General features: G+C 38.5%; 1 protein-coding gene across 1 annotated transcript in view; it reads left to right on the top strand.

The window, feature by feature from the left end:
• Positions 1 to 363: 363 nt before the first annotated feature.
• Positions 364 to 26,896, top strand: part of clybl (citrate lyase beta like) — a 67,179-nt gene continuing 40,646 nt past the window's right edge. The window contains exon 1 of the mRNA XM_086267220.1: positions 364 to 420. Coding sequence (XP_086123346.1) covers positions 377 to 420 — 44 coding nt within the window. The 5' untranslated portion in view covers positions 364 to 376. The remainder of the gene's footprint in view (positions 421 to 26,896) is intronic.

Below are 26,896 nucleotides of genomic sequence, written 5' to 3'. Positions count from 1 at the left end.
TTGAAGCTCCGGGCAGTCTGTGCCTTCAAAGAGCAGACAGTTCATGTGAGGACCAGTTCAGAGAGACAGTACTCTGAGATGATGTGTAATCCACAGAAACTTTGACTTTAGTTTTTATGCAGCTGCTCTTATTTTGTTGAATTACTCTTTATTTCTGCTACTTTATCACAACTGTTGGACTGGAAACATATTTCATCCGCTGCACTTTATCCTCGACAGCAGTCTCAGCCAGTTACTCTCTGTTTACCACTCCATGTGCTAACAGCACTCCAGATACGCCCCTTCCCAGGCTGTGGCCAATCACATGATTCAAGCTGCACACACGCGCCGCTAGTGAAGCCAATCGCCGCTTGCTCTTGTAGCGTCATCGGAAAACATGGCGGCGCACATTACTAGAGCTGTGAAACAACTTGTCCCACAGTAAGTCAATTTATTTTCAGTTTATCTCGATTGAAAATGATGATTTGACCTGTCGGCTGAGGAGGAAAAAAACAAAACGCACTGTAAATATTTAGGCGCTAATTTTTATGAATAGGTTTTCCTGCTCATAGCGTGCAGCTAGCAGCTGCTGGTCAAATGTCACTTGTTTTGTAGGCGGTGGAGAAGCAGCTGTGTTTGTAGCAACATGTTTTTACAGCCTTGCGTTTTCCAAAATAACGGAATACACAGTTTTTGTTTATTTTTATTGTAGCAACGTGGCTGTTATTTGTTGAACGACTTTAGTAATGTAGTGTAAGAATGTGTGACTCATTCTGCCCAGGGTCGCAGTTTTACAGCACATCTAATGTGAGGTGGGAAACGAAGTAAAAATGTTACTGGGGCCAAGAGGTAGTGTGTAATTTGATAACTAAGTAAAACATTAAACACAGACCGTGTGCTATGCAGGTTTGGCTTTTGTGAGGGACATTTGCTTTTTTTTTAATGCAACTTTTCCGACGACTTTGCAAAGAAAATATAATAACATAAAAGTTTGACAGTTATTTTCTTGCATTGCGGTAGTCGTCCTCCACTCCACTATTGCCCCTTTTCTTTCCCGTAACTTTTAAAGAAAAAGTTATTTTACTGCTGTTCTCTCTAGTGATCATCTTTGGATGAATTCCCATCAAAATCCAAATATATCACCACACCTCTTTTTTATGTTTTTGTTTTTCTAAGACACATATTTCTTATGTTTGTGTCACATTTACAAGATTAGATCACAGGGTTGCATTCTGCTCCTTGAAAATAACCTGGGGGAAAGTTGCCTTCCTTTGGCAACTTTATAAGTTTCTACCTTGGCTTTGCTGTAGCTGCATTTCATTTTCTTTGCTGTACTTTCGGTCATAAATTGTGACTTCACGGTGAATCGCAATTTTCTCCATAGGCAGCAGAAGATGGTGACAGGTCAACCTTTGCTCTAAATGTGCACTGTTTGATAGACATTTAACACAGTCCCATAATGACAACGTTCCCCCCTTTCTCCTTAGACAGTGGATAAAAGCCCGGTCTAGAAATGCATTCGTCCTGCAGTGCTCACTTTAGAAATGCTGGAGCCAGTTGAAATGCTGGATATCAAATGCTGTACACTTACGCATAACATGGGATACTCTATCACTTTACACTGTTGCAGACTTCTTTGATATGCTGTGGTTGAGTGATGAATAAAAGATGCATATTCATATGAAAATCAAACCAAAACCACATCATAATTGGAGGAAAAGTAAATGATCCTCACTGTTAAAGGAGCTCTGTGCAACCTCGGAGAGCCATTCTTATTAATGATACTCAAATGAGGCTAGTGTACTAATCTTCACCTGCTCACTGACACAAGCAAAATTCTAGGTGAACTCACATCAGTGACATACTCTAAGTGCTCAGAAGCCTTACTTTGATTATAGGAATATAACCAGAATACAAGCAGTTGGCAACCAGTTGAATTGAGTCTCCTCTTCCAAAGAGGTGTCCTGCAGGTGAGTTGTGCTCAGCTTGTGTGCTGATGCTGTTTCACGTTCAGTTAATGGGCAGTTTGTGAGTAAATGTTACAAAAAATTCAGTGCAGTCATCGTGCAACCACTGATTTTTTTCTCCCTTCCTAGTTGCAAGGAAGTTGCCAGTTTCCAGTTATGCTGCTGTGATAAATGCAAATGCTAATGACTTTTGCGACATATAATCAAATCAATGGAACAATATACCAGCCCTGCAATAAACTGGACTTTCTTCAAGGGTAGGGATGGGTATCGAAAACCGGTTCTTGTTGAGAACCGGTTCCCACTGTTTCAATTCCTTGGAATTGTTTGCCATTTTTGCAAACGATTCCCTTATCGATTCCAGTTGCCCCGAATGACGTCATCACGTTGCGGAGCGTCATTTACCTGGCACTACGAGTATGCAAAAGCATTTGCTCACAAAACACGCGATGACCTTAAATGAATGTCGTGTTTTTAATTCCGCTCCGGACTCGTGAAGCTCAACCCAGCAGCAGCGGTAACGTTTGCACGTCCTCTCCCGTTAATGCGGCAGGTAAATAACAGTGCATATTATGTTAGCGCGATCTGCCTTATTACAAAACCTGCCATTACTGTGCATTTAGGTGACCATGATGAGAGAGACAGACAGAGTCTGGCTCAGATGCTGGCAGCTCTCGCTGCAGTCTACCGGTAGCGTCTCCTTTCAGGCCAGGATAGATGAATGACACCAAGCAGTGACTAAGTTTGTGGTAAAAGGCTTGAACCCATTTGCCACAGCAGATGCCCCCGATTTCACTTTGGTAAGTGAATGTGTTTAATTGTAGGCAGGGACATTACTGGATATTCTTGTGTAATTGCCACAGAACAATTTATGTTATACTTTGTTATTGCTACTGAAGAATATTTATTTTATTATTTTACATTTACAATTTTTTTTCCTGGGGACCCTGTGACACCCCATTGAAGAGCCGTAGGCTGGATCTCTTTAAGATCTCACTGCTGGGTTTGTAAGGCCATGTTACTCCTAAATTTCTATCTTGTTCAAAGAGAAGATATAAAACAAAGTTCTAAGCCAGGGGTGTCAAACTCAAACACACAGTGGGCCAAAATTCAAAACTGGAACAAAGTTGCGGGCTAACGTTAATATTTATTGAAATATATTTATTGCTCCAGATATAAGAATGAATCTTTTCTTATGGACTCAAACACGTTTTGCTGAAAAACTGAATATGGAATAAGCAAAGCTTAATACTAAACAATATATATATATTAGCTGTATAATACCAGTAGGCCAGCTCTGATAGTAATTTGGTATGGCTTCGCGGGCCAAATGTGATTAGGCTGCGGGCCAAATTTGGCCCGCGGGCCAGAGTTTGACACCTATGTTCTAAGCTAATCGACCTTAGTGTTCTCCTTTTTTAAAGAGAATCGATAAGAGAATCGATAAAGAATCGAATCGTTAAACAGAATCGAAAATGGAATCGGAATCGTGAAAATCTTATCAATACCCATCCCTATTCAAGGGTTAACTCAGGTTTTTAGGTGTGGTACTTTGTGGTGATGCTGAGTGGAGGTGTTTCTTTTAATTTAACCTCTAAATGTGGAAAATGTGTGCTGAATTGATATTAGTATCTGGAATACTGGTAGACCAATACAGTGCACATAAACTGGTCATTACAGTCATAAAACTACATTTATGGAATTGCGCCTGATTGAATAAAGTGCCTGTTACATTTTACAGTTAGTCTTTTGTTATTATCTTTAGACACTTTTTTGCCATCAGAACTACCTTCATTCTTTGTGACGCATATTCAACTAGGTATTGGAAACAGTCTTCAGAGATTTTGGTCCATATTGACATCACAGCATCACGCAGTTGCTGCAGATTTGTCACCTGTGCATCTGTGATGCATGTCTCCCATTCCACTACATCCCAAAAGTGCTAAATTGTGATCTAGCGACTGTGAAGACCATCTGAGTACAGTGAACTCATTGTCATGTTCAAGAAACAAGTTTGAGATGCTTTGTCACAATGTGTGATATCTTGTTGGAAGCACCCTTCAGAAGATGGGTACACTGTGGCCATAAAAGGATGGACATAGCCAGCAACAATACCGGGGTAGGCTGTGGTGTTTTAATGATGTTCATTTGGTACCAAAGTGTACCAAGAAAATATCCCCAGACTATTAGACCATCAGTATTCTGAACCGTTGATACAATTCAAGATGGATCCATGCTTTCATGTTGTTTACACCAAAATCTCCCCCTACCATCTGAATGTCACAGCAGAAATGGAGACTCGCCAGATCAACTAATATTTTTTACAATCTTTGCTATGTTTTTAGTGTGAAAGTTCACTAAAGTAAACTGCAGGGGGAAACTGAAAATGTTCCTTACAACAAACCTAATGAGACTCTTATATATGGTCATTTTAAAGGAGCTAACACAGGAAAAGTGGCTAAAGACAAAGCTAACCAGAGACCAGAGTATGTTAGAAGGCAGCAGGCTCAATAAGAGCAAATGATCAAAGGAGTTATGGGAAAATTATGGAGATGAGTGAAAAAGAGAAATGGTTGACGTCCGTTTATCTGCTGAAGCTATAAACATACTAGAAAATGATGGAAGTACCTGAAATTTGTTTTGTTATATAATTCTGGGGAACTTGCTGTTGCTTGCTAAGTAAAACCTGTCATGTAAACGTGGGTGTACAGCAGCTCATTTTATCAGTATGTCTTTTCAGTAGAAGAGCACTTTATTATCAGTTGTTTACTTGATATACATTTGGAGAGATCGTGAAGTTTAATAATCTCTTTAAGTTGACTATATATGCAACGGTATTGCCAGGTCACACTTACCGAAAAATCAGAAATTGGAATTAGTCAAATAAATTGAAATCAGTGCATCTCTACACTGGTATCAACAAGGAATTTTCACCCAGAGAACTGCCACTCTCTGGATAGTTTCTCTTTTTGGATCGTTCTCTGGAAACCCATGGATTGGTGTGAAAATTGCAGTACATCAGCTTTTTTTTTTTTTTTTTTTTTAAATATCTAGGCAAGCCAATGTGGCACCAACAACCATAAATCACCTTTCGTCTTCACTCTGGTACTTGATTTGCTCTTCAGCACATCATCTTGACCATGTTTAAGTGCCTAAAATGTTTTTGTTTGCTGCCATGTGATTGACTGACTAACAAGTAGTTGAACAGCTGTACCTAATGAAGTGGCAGGTGTGTGTACCTGAACAACAGGCACAGCACAGAGTAGGAAATGACAACAACCAACTTTACCCAAATGTTTGAGAAGAGGAAATGTCCAGACTACAAATAGTAGAATAAAAGCAGGTAATTTCTTTTTGGTGACAAACGATCTGTTGAAAATTACTTTAATAATGACTTTGTGTTTAAGAATGACAATTTTCAGTCTGTAATTTAGCAACTTAAATACTTTTAAAGTGTTTCATCATATAAAAGCATATAAAATTCTAAATCAAGATTGGAATTTGTCTAGAAGTTTGACAACACATTAGTGTACTTACATTCTTACAGAGACAGTACTCTTGTTAGGCAGGTATGTTTTTCTTTTTCGCTTCTTAATATTGTCTACTAGCATGATATTATTGCCAAATTAACAGGAGGCGAAAACCAGTTAAGCTAATGGGTATGCCTTTATGGGTTTGTAATTGGTATTCATTAAATTAGGAAATAATACAAGATTCACTCATATAGCTTTTTCAGCTCAGTTGTTTGTTACCAAATAATAATAACAATGGAGTCTCTTCTTCCTGTGTGGCACCTGTCAGGCTTGTGGTACTACAGAGAAGATGATGTCCCAAGTCACTAGGCTTCATCCTCTGCAACAATAAATGTCTTTTTTTTTCAATCTTTTCATTTTCTTTTTGCTCTTTTTTGCTTTTTGTTTTTGTTATTTCCCATTTTGTTCTCTTTTTTAACATTAAACCAGTGGAAAACTGGAACAACTAATAAACACTGGCCACTGACATAGTTGTATGCCAGTATCGGCCAGTATCAGCTGATACTGATATTTGGCCAATGCAAATGGACTAGGAATAGTCGTAATTTTCATAAATAACAATTATTAAGTTATTTAAAACAAAATAAACAAACAGTATATGTGACTATTTTGTGTTAAATATTTTGCATCTTATTACATGTAAAGTGTGTGTGACACTGAGATTAGATGTGACTATATAAACAGGAGAACTCCTGTGTGGAATTCCTGCCAAAATAAATGAAAATGAAGTCGATGTGTAAACTGCCAGGTATGTGTAGTCATTTGAGAGCAGTTTGGTGAAGAATAGTTGACTGAAAATCTCTCTCCTGCGAGCTAGCACAGCAAAACATGCCAATATTGCTGTAAACCATGGCACACAAGGGCAATGTTATAAGATAGTCATGGGATAGTTAAGAGGGGTATAATGATTCCAAAATCAAGACACAAATGTAAGCAATATTTCCATCTCCACGTATCATGATACCCATGTGTAGATGTTAATACTCAGTCAGATTTTTCAGCTAACAAATGAACTGCGGATCTGTCATAGTAATGGATTTAAATGTTTGTTTATGATGTGTTAAAAATGTAGCTAATTCAATTTTGCTGTCATTTATCCCCACTAAAGAAAAAGGGGAGCAATAGTTTTTGTTAATTTCTGTAGGAAAACATAAGGATGAACAAATTTAAATGTAAACTGTCATAAAACAAACAAACAAAAAAAGACCGGTGCTGCCTTCCAATCTGCTCTTTTGATTTTAATCCTTTTTCTTGCTTATGACTTATAAGTTCATAGAATTCAAATATTATATTGCTGGGATACTGCTGCTACACTTGAGTGTGTTTTTGTTAGATGGTTCACGAGATCCATTGACAGGTGGTTAACAGTCAGAGCTGCTTATTGCTTTCCTACATTTGTAAATTGTCATGCATGTCTCTTAAGAGGTATAATGAGACACTTCAAACAGTTTGCATGTTTGTCACAAAGAACTTTTAGTGAGTTTAATATTCTATTAATGTGTCTGTTCAGGTCAACAACATCGTGACATGTGGCTCTAATTCAAGGCATATGAATTTCCAGAGGCACAAAGCTGATGATCCTGCCACATTAGAGTGTGAAGTGACTGTCACGCCAGTCTGGTGTGTGTGTCTGTCTTCTTTCGCTTGTGGGAATAGCATGAAAAAGTTTGAAAGAAAATAGTTTCTTTCCTAATCTTACCTAATATTTGCTTAGCATGTCATGTTTTTAATACCACTTTGATAAGAGAAACTGTTTTAGTGGATCATTTAGAAATTGTTTTTCTCATCTGTGCTGATATGAACTGCAGAGGTGTATTAAAAAGTCCACATTCTTAATAGGTTTCATAGTGAATTTGCACTGGTGTCTCTGGGAAGCAGTACCTGAATGGTTAAATGGAGCCCTCTCAGATGGCTGGAGCTAGGAGAGGAATGTGTGTGCTTGTTTTATGGACAGCCTAGAGCCCTCGCCCTGGCATTGGCGGCAGACTGCTCTTTGTCACAAACACCCTCGTGTCAAAGATGCAACAGCATCCTGGAGGAAACATTGATTGCTGCTATGAAGTCGACAAGTGATGAAAGTAGCCTAGAGGTTGTCAATTAAGAGAGCCAAGGCCTGGACCTTATAAGTTAATGGGCAGTTTCCCCTCTCAGGGCCTGCTAGGGCTTTATAGCACAGCTTATAAAATCCTTAAGTGTAATGCACCCCTATAATGTTTTCAATTAAGAGAAAGGGCATAAAGCAGCGCAGACACTTGGCAGTCGTGCTAGAATGTTTATAAAGTGGCATTTGGCATAAATTGTGAGGGGAATTTTCAATTGCCCCAGTTGTTTTAAGCAGCAGCTACTGTGCAGAATTTTATTTTGATGGCACTTCATGCTGACTGGAAGCATTACAGACTTCCTGTTGTCTTCCCATTACCAGTTCTTTAAGCTTGGTCATATGGATGCACAGCCAGGAGTTTAAAAGCTTCGTATTCCAAGTTATAAAAGAGATTAGAAACATGCAGAATTTGAATATACATGTCTAATATTATAATGTCTTAATTGTAGCGCAAAGTGCTATTCAGTCTGAATACATTAGTAATTTCACACTAAATTGGCTAATTTAATTTCAAAACTATATAATGCCACAGGAATTTTCATGCAAAGCAATTAAGGAAAATAAAATAAAAACCAACATTTTATTAACTGAAAAAGCAATTAGCAGTTGCACGCCACAGAAAGCCGTGTTTGTAATGCTCTTAGAAGTATACAGTTATATGCAATAATTCTAAATGGCTAACGAAAATCCCTCTGCTCATCTGGTGTCCTCTGTGGCTGAGCTTTCTTTGGCTTCCGGTAGGAAAATAAATGAGTGTTAAATAAACACCAGAGTGTTGACACTTCATTTCCTCATTGATTGGTGGTGGAAGCTGAGCTTAAGGTGTGTGGCCGTAATCCAATCAAGCAAGAAAACAACCGTGGGGACCTTGAGTGAGCAGGTTGGTCAAGTAACATCAAACCCTTCCTTTCTTTATCCGTTTTTTTTTTCTAAATCTAACCTTTTTTTTTTCTTTACTGTTCATGTTATATGTCAGCTGAGCTGGTGTTTTATCAAGCTGAATTATGCAACACCCCCAAAATACAGGATATGACTTAAATATACCAACTATACTGATACAGCATTAGTGTCTATATTTAAAAGTGACTATCAAGTAGGGGCTTTTCACTTTAGCCTCAGAATCAATAAATTGCTCTATTACCTGTTGTTGACCCAGCTAAGCTCGCCTTTGAAATCTGTTACAGAGCATTAACACATGTTGCTGTGTGAAAACAAAGCTCTGACGACTGGCGTGGGGACCAGCTGAGTAAACAGGGATGAGAGAGAAGAGCTGGCAGAGTAGAGAGGCCTACACTTGTCCCTTAACTGACCAAGGTGGATCCATACGGCCAACAGATGGATATGTTAACCTGTATCTACAGAGGGGGAGGGAAAAAAAATCCAATCAAAACAAGTATCTCTGCTCTAGCGCTTAAGCCTTTGATCAATAGCACATCTTCGGCTCCAGAGTAGGACTTCTTACGACCTCGGTGCGCACATGGAATTGCATCTGTATAAACACGACCAGGGAGGAATGTGTGAACAATGCAACAAAAGAATTTTGTTCTAGAGACATGCGGTGGACTTGGCTAGCGGGTGGTTTATGTGGTTAAGAATTTGAGCGTGGTGGTCGAATTGAATGAGAAGCTGGGGAAATATTCTGTTATTAATGAAAACAAAAGTGGGGAAACTTGTGTTTTTGCTTTTTAGAGATGTGAGCCAATCCAAGTGCTGTGATGAAAGTATAACGTACAGGTATTTTAGTTCTAACCGCTGAAAATGGATGTAATGCATACATTATATAGGTTTCAAGTGGCATAGTGGAAGCTATTAAAAACTAAATGTATCAGTAAATCATGATCAGCATGTTTTTGATTGATTAAAAGCCAAATTATAGGTCATTTCAATCTCTTTTGATTGCCATGGCTCGTTTTAACCTACTTACAACTGATTTAACTCTACCGAAGCATATATTGTACAGATGACTGACAGTTTCTCACACAGACTCTGTTTGGTTCTTGCTGTTTAGCCCATGTACCATTAATTGGGTAGCAGTCAAAGTTGTGTGTGGGCAGGATATTACTTCCAGGTTTGGAGTTAGCTCCTCTGTCAAAAGGCCAGAGTTTTTTGGAGGCCCGTTAAATTCATAGAGATTTGGATTCAGTTAACAACTCAGAAACCTGTAGGAGTAGATTTGTGTCACTGGGACTGAGCGGTTATTAACAGGGAATGATATATCTTGTCTCATCACGTCTTCCTCTGCCACGATCATGTTTAGGTCTTCTCACGGCACCAAGGTTGGCTCATTGCCATGGTGATGGTCGGCTAGTTCCAGCGCGATGAGGTGTAATTTACCCAGCATTTCCTGTCTGATACACAGCAAACTAATGAGTAAGAGGCCTGCTTTTATAGCAAAGTGTTGCTAACTGGGCACAGCAGGGGGGGATTGAGTGTGTGTGGTGTATGTGTTAGCGCTGTTCCCTGTATCATTTTGCGCTAGGAAGCTTATGTGTATGTATGCCTATATGTGAAAGTATCTGTAAGGGTCAGTGTTGTGGCCACATGGCTGCAGTTCTTTGATTAACCCCTCGGTGTCAGTGTTGACAGTGGGTCTTCTTATGAGAAAGTCTTTTAGAGAAGCTTCTGAGTTTTAGTCTATTAGAAGGTGAAGCTTTATCTCATGAATTTCCCTCATTAAATAGTCACACACTGTCACTAAGTGACTGCCCAGAAAACCTGATTTTCTGCATTGTGGCATCAAATACCTTTAGCTGTCTGATATTTTGCTCTACGTCACAAACTAATTATTGAGTTTTGGTATAAAAATGTTTAGTAGCATCACGGTGAGCTTTGACCACACGTTTTTAATCTGATCATAAGTTTGTCGAGTTTGAACCTTTTTTTCTATCATATGTAATGAAGTTTACTCTGGTATTCCTGAGTGTATTCTCAAGAAGGTGTGCCACTCTATATGATTCATAGAAAATTTAAAATTTAACGACACTTAAAGCTAAGCCTTCGGGTGAAAGGAGTAGATAACTTATTCTTCTTTCACCCGAATTTTAAAAAATAAGGAAAGAAAAATATGATTTATTTGGGTGGGAAGCAAAGAGTTTTTGGTATTTTGCAGAATTTCAAACTTGGAAATTTTGGTTTTATAACTTCTCATCAAATCCCTGGCACCAGCACTGGTTGCAGACAGGCAGCCTCCTGTTAGCACTACACTTCATTAGAACCAGGTTTCAGTGGTACCACACACGTTCAAACAGCAGGACCATCTCCCCAGCATCAAAGGATATTTTATACAAAGGCTTGTCTCTGTGTCTGTCTTCCTATCACTGTCTGCTAATGATGCATGCTGCACACATTTAAACATTGATACCTTCCCTTTTTACACTCTCAAACTCTTAAAGCCAGATTTCACTTCTCTTTCTCTCTCTTTTTGGCTCGCTTTTTCTCTCTTGGTGTCTTTCTCTCTCTCGCTCTCTCGCTCTCTGCCGTTCGTGGTGTTTGTTTGGCTGCTGGGTTTTGTTTGTTTATTGTTTCCAGATGGCAGACGCAGACTTCATTTGTGTGGCTTTCAAGTTCCCAGAGAGCTTTTTACTGCCTTGGCTCAAGCGCTTATCCTGTTTCCTCTAGCCAGGCTTTATGATGGGCCCTTTTATATGTAGCAACTGGAAACAACTGTCACTACCAGTCTACGTCGTTGGAGATGGGGAGAAAGCCTGGAGAAACTTTCTTGCTTATCATGGGAACATCTTCATTACCCGGAGAACAATGGAACGTCAGATGAGGACAATGTTTTGGCTTTTTTCTGAGAGGGCTAAATTTTCTAGTGTCATAAAATTAGAAAGAGTACACTTGATGTTGTTAAGATACAGTGCACAAAATGAGAGTAGGGCAGCATGCTTATAATAGTGATGAAGCTGGTAGTGTTTTTTTTTTTCTTTTTTTCTTTTTCCAGGACCTCGCTGAGTCTAGTCTGGGCATCATTAAGCGCTGTGACATCACTTATTTACAGGAACCCAGGAGGGCAACTTGCCCAGTAAATGTGGGGGAGGACCAGTGCATGTCTTTACTCATCGGATGCGGTTTTAAGACGGGGCAGTAATCAAAGCTCTCGGCTATATAAAACCCACCCCTTCTCCTTAAGGAGGCCTTTTCTTCTGGCTGCTGCTGAATGGGTGATTACCTTGGCATACCAACCTGCCTAATCCCATTTCTAGTAGTGATTTAACAGAGTATAAATGGACAAAGCATTGTGTTTACTCACCTACCCCACAAAAGCTTGTCTCTGCGAGGAAATATAAAAATCTTTGGCCTGTTATTGATTTGGGCTATTGTCAAGAAAGTCGGGCAAGCAGTCATGTTTCCTGAAATAAACACCATTATTTGGCAGATTCTGGGAAGCCAGCTGTTTTGCTGTTCCATTCTTCACCCACTAAAAGTGGTAGCACGTGTCTCTGATGATGTAATCGCTAATCGCAGGATAAGTCTTCCGTTTGTTTACGATCAGCAAAGTCCACGGTGGCTGCCAAGGTAGAAGTCGCGTTGACATATACTGTAGGTTGCAAATGGCAGCACAGTCATTTTACTGACCCACTTGTGACCCTGCACAAGGGGATCTGAGCTAAAGTGTGAGGGGATCAGACTTTAATGTTCACATAATCAGTGGTGTTTGTGTTTTACCACCACTGAGCGCCTGGCTGGCCAGCTAATCTCATCAGGGTTTGGGCTGTGGTGCTGGGGTTAGGGAGAGGACAGTCTAGCACGACCCATATCTCTGTGCCAGGAAGGCTACAACACTCCGGCTCTACTGTGCCGTACCATCAGAATTTACTATGAGGCCCTTTGCCAGAGGGTTTACTACTGAACTGTCTGGCTCAACAAGATAATGCCTCTACTAATGCCCTCTAAAGACACAGACACTCTCACATAGGGTTTGCTTTACAGCACACCAGAACCCTTACTATTAGCACATGCTCATGTTGTGGAGCAAAAACAAACATTGCGGGCAAAACAATTATACAAATAAACAATGTTTAAAAAGTCAGAAGAGACACTTTTACCTTTTGATTTGACAAGGTTGGAACAGTCTTATCACACTGGCAGTGGCAGTGTTTTCCATTTAAGATGTCCTAATTGAGTGAATAATATCCATCCATCCCTTTTCTTCCACTTATCCATTTAAAGGGCGCGGGGCAGCTATTCAAACCTATGATCAAACTATCTCGGCTGCTGTAAATGGAAGCTACTAAGAAGAAAACAAACTGTTGGATCAAATAAATAAAGTGATGGCTTTTTGCATCAGAATAATGCACCAACATGTAAAGAGTGCTGATTTTTTGTTTTCTTTTGTTAGCAGGATTTTTAAAAATTCCTGTTATGGAGGGATTTTTATGAAAATTTTATCAGAATCATCAACTGGCTTTTATTTATTTATTTTTTAAATTTTCTGGTTTATTCTGAAAACCATGTGCTTTGTTATTTAAAGTTCAGCAGCTCCTTAGAAAGCCTTATTGCATGTTCTCATCTGTTTAGCCTTCGGCTGTCTATAAAAATACTTTCTCTCGAAATCTCCGACCTACTTGCACGCAGCTTTTTACCATTTTAGTTTTCCATATGCTGACATTTGATTACATAACAGGTGAGACTAAGTTAACAGTGACATCATTTGAGTACGCTTTATATAAAACAACCCAGGATAATGGCATCTCTGACTATTGCTATAAAAAGTCATCGTGACTAAACACGTACCAGGTGACCTGCCCTCAGGCTGGGCATAAGGGTAGGGTTTGGTTGAAGTCCACTCTTTTTTTTTTAAAGAATTTTTGGAAAGCGCAAATAGAAAATCTATGTTGCTTCTTGCTAAAACAGAAATCGGCCACAACCTGAGACGAGGCACAACTAATCTGATGGATGACAGGAAAAAAAGTAGGTCATTTCACCTAAGTTCACCTAATAAACAAGTATCTTGTGGTATAACACACTTGTCACAGATTAAATGTGGAGTATCAACAATGCCCCTCTCATTTAAGAGAAAATAAGCATTTCTTCTTGATGTTCTTGATTATAAAAGATGAGTGGGAGGACCCTGCCTTGTGGAATTGTCCTTAAAAATGACTTGTAATAGTTTACTGTTTAGACATAAAAATTCCAGTTTTAGACCCTTCTTAATATTGTCGCATAAGACTAAAAGGTCTTACAGTATGTATTAAAGTTTGCTTGAAATGGCCTATTGCACACATTGTTGTTTTAGTCAACTGACTCCGTTGCAATCACTTTTCTGCACCCGTGAGAGGTCAGAAACCTGCTCGGTCCTCTCCCTCAGTGCACCATCCAACCACAACATACACACATCCACACTCCAACATGTGCACGCGCACACACAGGAAACAAATCAGCAGCTGGCTGTTTGATGGTCTAATTTAAACCAGTAGTTATTTTTGAGTCAGCTTCAATCCTCTGACATCTCTGCAATTGTGTGGATTGACACAAGGGCATAATAAAGGTAGTTCCTTTATGCGAGGCATGGATAGGTTTCCTGTTTTGATGTTAAGACATATTTCTAAATATTTAGTTTTCCATTTTATTGCAGGGCTAGTTATTGATGTAGCGGCCAGAAATAGCAGCACCACCCCTTTGCGAGCACCTCTCCATCCACACTTCACGTTTACGAACGTTTCATCTGCCTCGCTCAGCTCCAAGTAAAGTTCACAGCTAGTATCAATTCACACCAAAGCTAAACCTACCACAGTGATTAAAAACATAAGAGAAAATCTGCACACCCACCTATGCTTACTTACAAAACTATCTTACAGTAAGACATGTGGGTTCAAAAGAAATATTTGTTTTTCACCCCGTAGTGAGGAGAACTGCATACTGAGGCATCAGCATCATCCATCTTTGAACAGGCTGGATAATACTTCAATTTACAATAATTAATGCAGGATACTCAGACATCCATCTGAGAACACGTGTTCAGATCAAACAAACCATTTAGGCGAGTTAAAATTCTCGCCCAGCCTAATTATCACCTAATAGTTGATGTGACAACAAACAAGTAATTATCTCTTCTTCTGTTAGTCTAACCCAGAAAAGGAGGTACCTCTGTGTATGGCAATAAAGGGTTAATGTGTATGAAATTTAATCCTGGGTGCTAAATGCTTTAAATAGATTTTAGCATAACTCTGCCCTCAAACTCACAATTTTAGTTGACAGACAGCCTCGTTTCTGATCAGTCGATCAGTTATTCAATCAGTCGATCAGTCAGTCGAGTTTTTTTTTTTTTAAACAAAAGACAAAGCAAAAAAAAAAAAAAAAAAAAAAAACGCTCCTTGATGTGAAATGTTAAAGACTTGAATGCAGACTTGCACACATAGACACACAAACACAAGCAGCATGGTATATTAGCTTAGCTTTGAAGTGCATGGATTGACAAAGAGACTCCCTCCAATCAAAGGATTACAAACTCCAGTGGAAAAAAAAAACAAAAAAAACGTGATGCACAAAAGGTGGCCTATGTTCTGTCTGTTTGTGTTTGTCTAAAAGAAAGTCTGTTATGAATTTGTAGTTTGTGTATCTACTTTTGATCTAAATGTACCACATGATGCCTGTTCTTTAAATAACAGAGTTTGTTAAAGATGTCCTACCAGCTTAAGCTCTGGTGTACAAAAGAAGTGTTTGCTGTTGGGCTATATTTTGCATGAATGGTGGATGATGCACCGAATTAAATGGCAGTATAGGCCAGACCACGAGCAAATTGCCATGCCTTTTAGTCCCATCTTCGCTGATGCGGTACTTCCTCAGGCTTTTGTCTTCAGTTTGGGGCACAGCTGTCAGGCTAGGTGCTATCCACGCTCCCCTCCCAAAAACCTCAGTCCACGCGCCACTGCACCCCAAACGCTAAATAGGAGCATTAGACACACCATGTTAAGGGCTGCTGGTGTTTGAGCTGTGGCTTTGGGTGCTTGTCTTGTCCCACGGCCAGAGACATGTGCATTATCACACAGGCACACTCACAGCTGCACACCACACTGCAAAAGTTATCCTTTGCTCCAGATCCCACCATAAAATAATAGATTTATTCAGTTGTGTTAAATGTCCATTGTCCTGTTGCTGACTTCTGTTGTGTCTGTGTGTTGGCCATTGACTGCACTCTGTCCTTTACTTTTTCCCACCCAGCTACAGATCTGCACAGTGAAAACACCCACAAGGCCTATCTACCAATGTGTAGTGTTGCAGATTTTGATTATGCACCACTGGCATCACACCTCAGCAGGATATATCCAAACATGAAAATTAATTCACAGCTAAATGCTACTATATGCAGTCCGAGAGGGAGGGGAAAAGGAGAAATCAAACACAGGTTTACACAAGTGAACAGCCCAGCATTAAAGAGCCAGCATTAAGGAGCCTAAAGGCAGGCAGAGAATGCAGTGTTCATTAATGTGCAAAGCAAACGAAACCTTACTCCCCCACCCGTCACCACACAAAACAACACATGCATGCAAACATGGATACACGCACATGCGATGGTTGTTTCGGAAGAGGGAAGAGCCGTTTAATTTGGGGGAATTTCAACTTGTGTGAAACACTGACCTAAATAAAACAAATGTAAAATACTTCTCCAGCTGCTTAAAAATCAGGTTAATGAAGAAGAAGAATAAAATCAGCATAATGAGCTGAAATTGTAAACAGAGTCTCACTCACAGGAGAGCTCCATTGATCAGTGTAAAATGAGAAAGTTTGGAGAAGCTGCGTGCTGTGTTTATATTGCAAACTTTTGGGGATTTCAAATACCAAGCAAATGTTTTAACTTATAACATTTATTTAAAAGTCACACCGCTCTCACATTCATGCATTTTACTTGGCTGAAGGTATTCTATCGGGATGACTTTAAGCTGAACCTATAACTTCCATTCAGGCTGTCTGTTATGAACTTAAGCATGAAAGTACTTGTGCATGACTTTGTCTCAGAGCAATGCAAATGGAATTGCCCCCTGATGGTTTGGAATGCACCCAGCTGGCCTTTAAAAGGTGATAATTGGAAAATACAGGATGAAGCCACAGTCAAAGTAGGGACCTTGTGTTGGACTGTGTTAGCCACTGCAAAGATGGAGAAGAAAGGAACAAAAGAGATGTACAAGGAAATATAAATGGGAAGAAATCTATTAATTTGGTTTTATTCTTTGGATTGTGAAGCCAGAATGCACTTTAAAGTGGAGGAATACTTGCTGTTCCTTCTTTAGGAGGCCTTGTTAAATACTATATTTGCTGTAGTATTTAACACACAGTATTTGAAGTGAATTCTCTGTTCCACAACTAGGAGGTGTGAACTAAAGATGTCACTGATATTTGTTACTATGCTAATGACTAAAATGCTACATTTTGAAAAGGAAGAATATAACCTCTGACTTGGCTTTATGTTTTTGGATGAGGACGATAGGCATTTGTCATTTGCACATTTTCTTACTGAATCTGCCATAGTGAAGATTTGGCATAGAATATGATTTTAATATGGAATTCCACCAACAGGATTTAGAAAGATTGATCACAAACCTGCTGAATGATATTGTTCTAGTTCCTGGGGAAGACAGAAACTATTGAAACCCAGGCCACCAAGTTTCTCAGGTGGAAGCGGCAGTACCACAAGTGGTGGTGACGTGTCATTTTGCAGTGTTACTTAAAAGGAAAAAAATCAATTGCCCTAAACATTTTAAATTCACGGAGGTTTATCTTGCTGTAATACATTAAATCTCTGAGATCATCAGGATGGCAGTAACAAAATTTGTCACACAGGTACATCATAAGCTGCAAACACACTGGAGAGGTTTAGTCATTGCACTTGGTTTTGAAGCTGATGGCTGATCAATTTAATATATTCCAGCTGCCTGGAATATCTAAAATTTAAGACAAGAATAATGAATGAGTCAAGCTGTGTGTCATCATGCTGAAATGAGTCATCATTTCTGCCAGAAGCTCTGGTTGGGTGAAATATGGCTACCTGGTTATATGTCAGTCAACGGTATTTCTGACTCTCATTGGTAGTTACTTCAGTCTTTTGCCTCGAAGTTGAGAAAAGCGTTTCTTATCCACGTCCATCGCCAGCAGTTATTGTGCACATAGTCGCTTGAATTCATGGACCTTCTGTTTTGTCTTTTCACCAGTTGCTGCAAATCACCTCCAAGTTTATGGTGTAGCTTTAGCCCCCCTGAAGGTTGTCTGTATCACTGTTAGATGGTATGTTACCTAGCAACCAATGACCAACATAGTGTTTTTGCAACTACAACAACTTCTAAAAGTATTGTATTATTTTAATTTGGCAACAATGGCATCACATTTTTATCCACAAATCATGACTTATGAATGATGCTTTATGATCATCATGTTGCCTAGCAACCATCTAATGCACTAAAATGACAGACTAAACAATACTGTAGCATGGCTATGTAGTAGTAAAAGTAAAACTGTTAATGCACATAGGACCCACCTGTTTGTGATTTAAATAGGCCACACCATGAAAACCATGAAAATGGAGGAGAAATGGGAGAAATTTGTCTTTCTGGCAGAAAACCTTTCACAAGTGCTAAAAGTTGTGAAACCCAAACCATGAAATTTTACTAAACCTAGTAAATTTAACCATACCAAAGAAACAAAACCATGTGTTTACCACCTCTGCCACCAACCAAAACCCCACTGCACTTGCAAAAAGACACCACATATCACTAACCACTTTGTTTTACGCTTTCATTTTCTAAATACCATGATGTCTTTCTGTTGATGTATTTTGTTATTTATTTATGACAAAGTATTGCATAGGACAGAAGTTTTTATCCACTTTGACAAAATGACCGTAGAGCATTTTTGAAAAGTCACTTTTATTGTTTGGCTTCTTTTTAATCTTCATTTATTGATCTGTTTTAATATTTTCAGTTATTTATTTGTTGGCAATTTAAATACACAGTACCGGTTTATGAGCACTGTTTTTGTGATTTTTCATGTAGTAAAATCAACTCATGGAACACGCTCAGGTTTCACACTTTTCTGTAGATGCTCAAAGTGTATGTGAAGAAAAGCTTTATTTCTCAGCAGTGCACAAAGTCTTACATGGTGTGGGATCTTAGTCTGATTTAAAACTGCTGTAGTATAGAACCCATCGCCCAATGAAAGCAAACATTCAAAAATGTTGCCTATAATAGTTGTCTAAAGAAGGCTTCAGTTAACTCATTAAATTTAATATGCCATTTTTCCATTACATTTTTGTTATTTGTAATCAATTCACAGGAGCATGCGGGAATTAATTGTGGAATCTGCTATGGGGAAGTTAAAATACACGTCTTTACTAATTCATAAAACCTGACACAGCATTCTTTTACTTCTCAGGAAGGAAGTGGAGTGGGAAGGTCAGGGGGGCGATACAGGAGCTCTTCCTTTTTCAAAGCATCATTCAAAGCATTTCTTCACTCCTCGTTATGTTAGCCTAACCTAGTGTAAGCTTGTACATCCGGTCTCCATTACTGTGTTCTTTTCTAAGAGAATGACGGTGATAAGGCTCTTTTGAAATCCTGTTTTACTGGGACCCAAAGGAAGGAAAAAGCCTGAAACCAATACCGAAGTGAATACTTGGCCAGGTTTTTTTTTTTTTTTTTTTTTTTTTTTTTTCAGATTTCTGAGCTTAAAGTAGAATTTTTCATAAGTCAGAATTTCCATTAAAATATTTTTGTATCTTTGAAATACATTTCTGAATCTTAACTTCACCAGGAATTGGATAAATAATAAGAGTTAACTCGGCCTTGTGAAATGACCATATATCTGTGGATTTATAAAGATTTCCATATCATAACATTTGTGGAACACTTTGATCTTTAGGCAGCAGTCCAGTCAAAACAGCACGTCAGTCCTCATGCCCTGTGTCAATCAACAGACATTTCCAGTAACAACATGCCAACACCCATTCTGCACTGATCAGGAAACTTTTGCTAACTCCAAATGGAATCTTCTTAATGGCTTCCTGTACCTGACGCCTGCTATTGCTCGATTTCAGCATTGGATCAGTTTTACTATGCTCACAACTTTCAAGCTTGGCATTACATTTCTTTTGTGTTCAGAAATCACCAATAATAATACTGTCACTGAAGCACTGGGTCCCAGATTTGCTTTCATAGTCAGAACGTCATTCTTAGACTGGATTTAACCAGGATAGTCATTGATATCCTAAGATTATATCATGATGCATTGCAGCTATTATGTACTAGTTATGAGAAAAGTCCTAATTATGTGATTTTTTTTCTTTCGGCATCTTATATTAATATGTTTGGCATTACTTCTTCTAATTGCAAAAGTAAATTAAATCCCTAATATATATCCCTTTTAGGCACATTCATATGTTACAGCTGGGTAAAAGCAGAAGCGACTTTTGGGTGTTGAGCATTCATCAAAGTTACTGGGATACCACCACTACTTCTGTCCTAAACATTGCATGTATTTCGGCAGTTTGTTTTCTCAATAATTCAGTGACTAAAATACATTTTGATTTGTAAAACAAACTCTAAAAACCCAACAGTAATTGTAAGTGTAGAATTTATAAAATGAAGCAGCTAAAGAATATTAGTTTTTTCATTAGGTTGCCCTGGGTAAGGTCTATTGAATTTCCTAAAAATAACTGGAAGACGTGAGCTTTTTTTGAAACCTTTCAATTAAATATGTTGTTATGGTCACACCAAATAAATTGGAATGAGATGTTGATTGGTCCTGGGACTTGTTACTGTGCTAATAGACATTAGCATCATGTGGTTAAAGTACAGCTTTTTGGCCACATGCAGTTTTGATTATTGCAGTAGCAGTATTAGTCAAATTGTACATTTTTGTGTTGTTGAAATAGGATCTCATTTCCTTGTTGGATTTCTCTCATTTCAGTTGTTTGAGAGTGATTCAAGTCAAAAATCCATCTGATGGCCTTTGTGAGCCACACTCAGAGATAAACTTCGAAATATGAGGGAAAAAATTATGGCCTTTAGCAGAAAATGAAAAAAAATTTTTTCAATGACATGAAGTTTGGCAGAAACCTTTATTTTCTTGTGATTATCATTAGCAAGATACGTAACATGATTTTGACCTCATGTGATGTGATCACACGATATTTGTATTTGTTAAATTATGATAGGATATTTGCATGGAAGTTTTCTCTTTTTTTCTTTCTGCAATCCACACATGGCAGATTAGCACGCAATCACTTCAGCATCAATTACAAACGTGGATGTTTTTGTCACTGCTTTTGACACATTGGCTTATATGAAACTGGGCAGCAGTGACTGGTGACTCGTCCAACTTGTCCAGCTTCAAAAGTGTCACTGGTCATGGTCCTTGCTGCAAATAAAGGCTGTTTTAAAACTAAAACTTACTGTACAGTGTGAATTAACACACAGCCATGTTTTTAGAAGCTAGCCTTTCTAGTATGATAAATCTGATCAACCAACTTAACACCAAGAACAATAAATGCATGTACTATTAGTAACAATATAGTTTAAACCTGAAGTCCTCAACTCAGTTAAAAGGGGATACCCACGTGCTACCAGCTCTGTTATATACTGTTCTAATATACTTTTTTTCCTGAGTAAAAAAATGATCACTTTTATATTAAAATGCCTAAAAGACCTGATTTAATATTTTAAGTGAGTTTATAACCTGTATAATATTTAATGTGGTCCTGACACAAGTTGATGATAAACAAAGTGAAAATGTAACTCAGAGTTTAGTTTCCATGATCCTCCCAGTAAGGGAAGGAAGGGGCACTGGTTATTTCCCACCCTCCCTCACACCACACCCTTAATGGAGAAATAGTCCAAGGCTGGGTCTTGATGTTTCCCTGTGACCTTTAACATTGAAACTGGGCTTATGTTAATGTTTTTTTTTTTTCAAAGCATTGCATCTACTAACACATTATTACTGCTTCAGTTATTGCAAGTATAACAATAGTCTTAGTCCACATTTAGACATATGTCTTTATTCTCTTAAAGAACATTCACAGTATGCTACACTAGGTCTGGGCGATATGGCCTAAAATTCATATTGCGATATAATTTGAAGCATGTGTGGTAACGATATATATCGCGATATATTCTTTTCTTCTGTATAATGTATTTTCCACACTATAAGGCACACCTAAAATCCTTTAATTTTCTCAAAAATCGAGAGTGTGCCTTATGTGTGAATTCTGGTTGTGCTTACTGACCTCGAACCGATTTTGGCGTGCAGAAATCTGTTAAAAAATGTTTTAGTACAACTTTGGCAAGCCGCACTGCTTGATGGATTGTCAGAGCATTACGGCTGCCGTAGTGAGGACCTTCGCGGAGTAATCTGGGTCCAAAACTCCGTCCGCTTCATGTCCCAAAGTCAAACGAACACTGAGAGTTAAAAACAGTCTAAATTCTTTCATCTTTAATAAAATCATCAGCGTTGCTGCTTTACCAGGTGTAACAATTAAGTTTAACACCCAGGCATCCATGAAAACAGAATTTATTAAATTTAACGGAGTTAGAAGTTAACGGGAAGTTGGCTCACTAGTTTCCACCTAAACATGACATACCATGTTCTGACTGAGAGATTTTTGAAACTAATTAAAATAATGAAGACAGAAAACTAAACAGCAGTGGGGTTTGCAGGGTTACTGAAGTTGGACTACCTGGTATATAATGTTGTGCTACGTGATTGCTAGCAACACAGCTATGTTAGCCAGAGATGGGCAGTAAGGCGTTACTGTAATCTGATTACTTTTTTCAAGTAACGAGTAAAGTAAAGGATTACTATTGCAAAAACGGTAATTAGATTACCGTTACTTTCCCGTAGTAACGCTGCGTTACTGCGTTACTAAAACCGTGATTTTTTGCGAGAATGTCTCACGACAGTGACGTAAGCGAGTGCGCCGTTAGTGACAACAGCTGTGTGCAGATCAACAATGGATCACATATCGATTGTGGGAGAGAGTATGAGCGTGCAGCGTTTAAAGCGTGGAAGTACTGACCTTACTTTGAGTTTGATTCCATAAAAAGTGACAAAAACATTAGCGTCCATCGTGCGTGGGAAGAAAACTTCTTTTTACAGCGAAAAAACCCCCTAAACTTCCAAGCAAGCACCGAGTGCGCAACGACGTAATGGGAAACTCACAGAGAAACTCGCGGATTCTTCAACTGACCGCGGCACACCTGCACCAGGGTAAACCTCCGCCTACCGCAGTCCTGCTTTACAGGTGAAAATAGAGCAACAGGACCGCTGAGTCTTTGACTTTATTTATTTTCTGCTGTGTTTTACTTGCATCTATTTGAAAGAGTGAGTGTAAACACACACAAAAAAATATTTTATGTGCTGGAATGTGCAGAAAATAGGTTTCAATGTTAAACTAATTTATTCAAGTCAGAGAATGTTGCATATAATTAAATTTTTGCTTGATGCATAAAGTTAAAAGATTAAAACTGATAAAACAAGTTTAAAAAAAGAGACTTTTCCATTTGATTACATTTTGTATGATGGATTATGTAGAAAAAGTAGAATTGCGCTGAAAGATCTATCGCTTTATCACCTCTTCAGGTTGTAAATCGTGTTTTTAAAAAGTAACTAAGTAATTAATTACTTTTGAAAATAAGTAATCACTAAAGTAACGGGATTACTTTTTTGGGGAAGTAATCAGTAAACAGTAGTTACTGATTACTTTTTTCAAGTAACTTGACCAACACTGATGTTAGCATAACATTTGCACAGTGAAGCTGGAGGATGAACGCCAACTTTTTTCCACTCAATAAAAGTTAACGCGAGGGATTCTGGTGGTTGGGGACAAATGCAATCGTATAGCAGGATACTATACACGGGCCAAACTTCAGTCAGGAGAACAACTGAGATCATTCATCCACAATACAAGGTTAGTTATTAATATACTGCAACATAGAGCAGCTGCGAGAGAATTCAACATTAATGAATCAATGTTACGGAAGTGGAGGAAGCGCAGTTTTCGGCTTTCCCCATATTTCAAAAGTGCTTCATCTCTTTGCTATGACTCTCAGCATAATTTGCAGATGATAATTGTTGTAGCCACTGCGATGCTTTCGACCAAAACAGGCGCAGCTTGATGACATCATCAACATGCGCTATCGCGATAGAGCGGTATAGTCAAAATCTCTATTGTTGGCCAAATTTATATTTTTTCCATCATAATTCGTTTATATCGCCCACCCCTATGCTATACTGTGACAATTCTATTCATGCTGTGTGTCTACAGTGTGATTTCTTAAATAAGATTACACTGTCTAATACAAATCTTAATTGTAACTTATACACATATCAAAAAGTATGCATCTTGGCAGTAACCATTAGCAAAATAAATGTAAAATATTTACATCAATATGCAAAACAGTTACAGACATTAAAGGTTCAGCAGGTAGAATAAGGAGTAATATATACAAACAGGCCTCAAGCTAGCAGGCTAACCAGCACTCAACGTGCTGGTAATGTATAATAACAGATTTGGTGAGTTTCAGAACTCCTATGGTTTCTTTATCTTACAAACTGCTGTTTGACATGTAGAGAGTGAAGTGAGTAAAAAGTAATGTCTTTGTTATTAGGTACTGATAGACAATATATATTGCCAATTATAGTGTATCAGTTTTCTTAGGTTTTTTAATTTTTTATTTTGTGGAACCAGTTGATGTGATTGCTAACAAAGTTAGATCTTTCACTAGGTTATTCCCCCAAATGAGTTGAAGATTTTAGAATATCACTCCACCATGAAACGTACATTAAAACACCAAACCAACACTATAATTTAGGGAACCAAGCATGGTACAAAGCAGGAGCACACACAGTGAATGCCGCAGTATAAACGGTGCATTACAAACACAATGCAAAAATCGAAATCAAAGACTTTGTCGGGAAAATCCAAAAAATATGATAAAATAATAATGAAGTATAAGCTGCATCGGTTCTGGGTATGTGGAAAAGAAGTGTGTATATGACTCCTAGTGTTTGCCATAGTTCCCAGGTGATTTAAGGTCTGCACAGCGTGGAATAAATGACTCCCCATATTTTCCACAAGATCGAGACTACCTGCAGAGCCAGCGATAGGTGCTAAGCTAACGGGTGCACTGAGAGCAAAGGGAGACCTACTCTGCCACTTCTTTATAAGGAAGCTGCCATTTTGGCTTTTAGCAGTGCCACATTTAGAAAGAGTAGGGAATCCCCATGGTAAATAGGAAGATTAGATGTAGGTGTGAGCTGAACACTCATTTAAAGATTAAAAAAGGAGAAGAAAAACAAAAACGCAGTTTGGCGTCAGATCGCCACAATATGTAAATAGCGAACAAACCCAATTGTGGTACACAGGGAAATGTGTGTTAATCGCTACCTACTGTGTTTTATGAAAGCAAAACACAGACTTAAATAGACATGCGGAAGGTCCTCAGGTGGAGAGTGTCCTTGATTCATCAGTCCCATCCTCACATCTATGTTGTAGGAATTTTCATGAGGCTCTGTCAGACAGTAGAAGGTTAAAGGAGTTCATCTGGACTACATTCAGCAAAGAAAAAAATTGGATATAAGATGTAATTGGTTTTTTTTTTATAACCTTATTTACATTTTCATCCTTTTGTCAACTAGACATTTTAGTATTGTGCTTTATTTATTTTTGTTTTTTAATCTGCATATAATCTACTTTATTTGTAAAATTTACATTATCAAACAGTTCTGGTGTGGGGGAATATGGGAACACCATGAAATGAAGGCAGCGTTTGTAGAGCTCTTGCACTTTCATGGGGTTTACTGACTCATCAGTGGCTGTGTTGCGGTGAAAGCCGGTACAAGAATTCTCTCCATGTGGTGCGCAACACCTGCCGAACACAGAGCTCTGACAATCTTACTACCCAGCTTCCTATTTGCATCACAGCTTTTGCTACAGGAAATGTGTTGTTGATTTAATGATGTGGTGGTGTTTTTAGGTCTGTTGTTCAGGAGAAACTGCTGGAATTCACAAGGTTATAAATGAATGTGTGTATTAAATTCGGATACAACTTGCTTTATATTAGCAAATAATTTCATAATAGTTTTGTAGCTAATTTGCAATCTCAAGTTTGATATCCAGTGAAAACAATACTTAAGAAAAATGATTGAAAGAAGTGTATTTCTGGCCCCTGTTTACTTTGTTTCTTGTTTTTATACTTGCCAAAAACTCTAATCACTTACTTAGACAAGCGAGAATCCAGATGTTGTCGTTCAGGGCTGATGCAAAATGTACAGGCATACCTTATTAATGCAGGGTCCCACTGGACCAACTAGAAGGGCTTTCAGCTTACAGTCCTTTTTATGTGGCATGTAGGGAGGGGCTCTGGGATGCTTTGGGGGGTTGTGGCCTATATAATACTTCCATGGTTTTGGCAGTAAGATTTTCAAGAAACTTCCTGGTGTGTCAGGATCAATCAGGCCTAAGCCAGTCTTAATTAAAGGCTCGGGGCTGGGCAGAAGTCGAGGGCAAAAGGCATCCCCGTTGGTTAAAAGAATGAATTGTCTGTCATTACAACACTATGGGGAGTATCAGCTTTATTACTTAAAATTCCTCTTTAAAGAGACTGACCATTCAGGCTTTGACGTGGACAAATTATAATATAGTAGTGCCTCATAAATAGCACAGTCAGATATCATTCTGCCATCCTGTGACTTGATGAAATTGACAGGTTGAACCAATTTCATGTATACAAGAGGGATGTCCTGTATGCATATCGTGTGATTTTGGCTTTGGACATTTGACTATGAGAGAATACCAATGTTCACTCTGTTATGAGAAATCTTCATTCAACTCTGGTTACTGCTTACCGTTTCTGTCACAGTGAGAAGTACTTTATAGTGCACCATCTAAAAGCCCTTCATGTGTAGTCCTTTTTCTCAGTGCTTTTTGAAGTATACATATGTTAGGATCTTGAATCTAAAGGTCAAATTTATAGTAAAAGATGTCTTGTTTGCTGAAGCAGATTTATTTATAATAATAATAAAAAAAAGATGCAGTTATTATATTAGACCACTTGGGGGCACAGGCAACTTACAGGGATGGAGCTTGAAGATGGGGTGTGAATGTTGTACATGGGGGGGGTTCATTAATTAAATGGAATATGATCCAAAAGACTCAATGCTCTCTCATAACACATCATATCCCACAAGAGAGAAAATAAGGCAAATACCACAGATGTCCCCTTTTTTCCCTTTCCTGTTTTTCTGTGGTTATAGTTTCCTCCAAATCCAAACGTCAGACAGACAACGCCTTAGTATGTTTTGGTCTCCTGAGTGGATCTTTCCAGTACACC

Source organism: Aulonocara sp. 'chitande type north' Nkhata Bay, linkage group LG16, assembly GCF_057382095.1.
Source record: "Aulonocara sp. 'chitande type north' Nkhata Bay isolate Kocher_YH1m ecotype deep benthic linkage group LG16, A_spYH_male_GT1.1, whole genome shotgun sequence".
In the NCBI taxonomy this organism is placed as follows: domain Eukaryota; kingdom Metazoa; phylum Chordata; class Actinopteri; order Cichliformes; family Cichlidae; genus Aulonocara; species Aulonocara sp. 'chitande type north' Nkhata Bay.
Note: the sequence above shows the minus strand (reverse complement) of the source record. Positions and strands in the feature narration are given on the sequence as shown.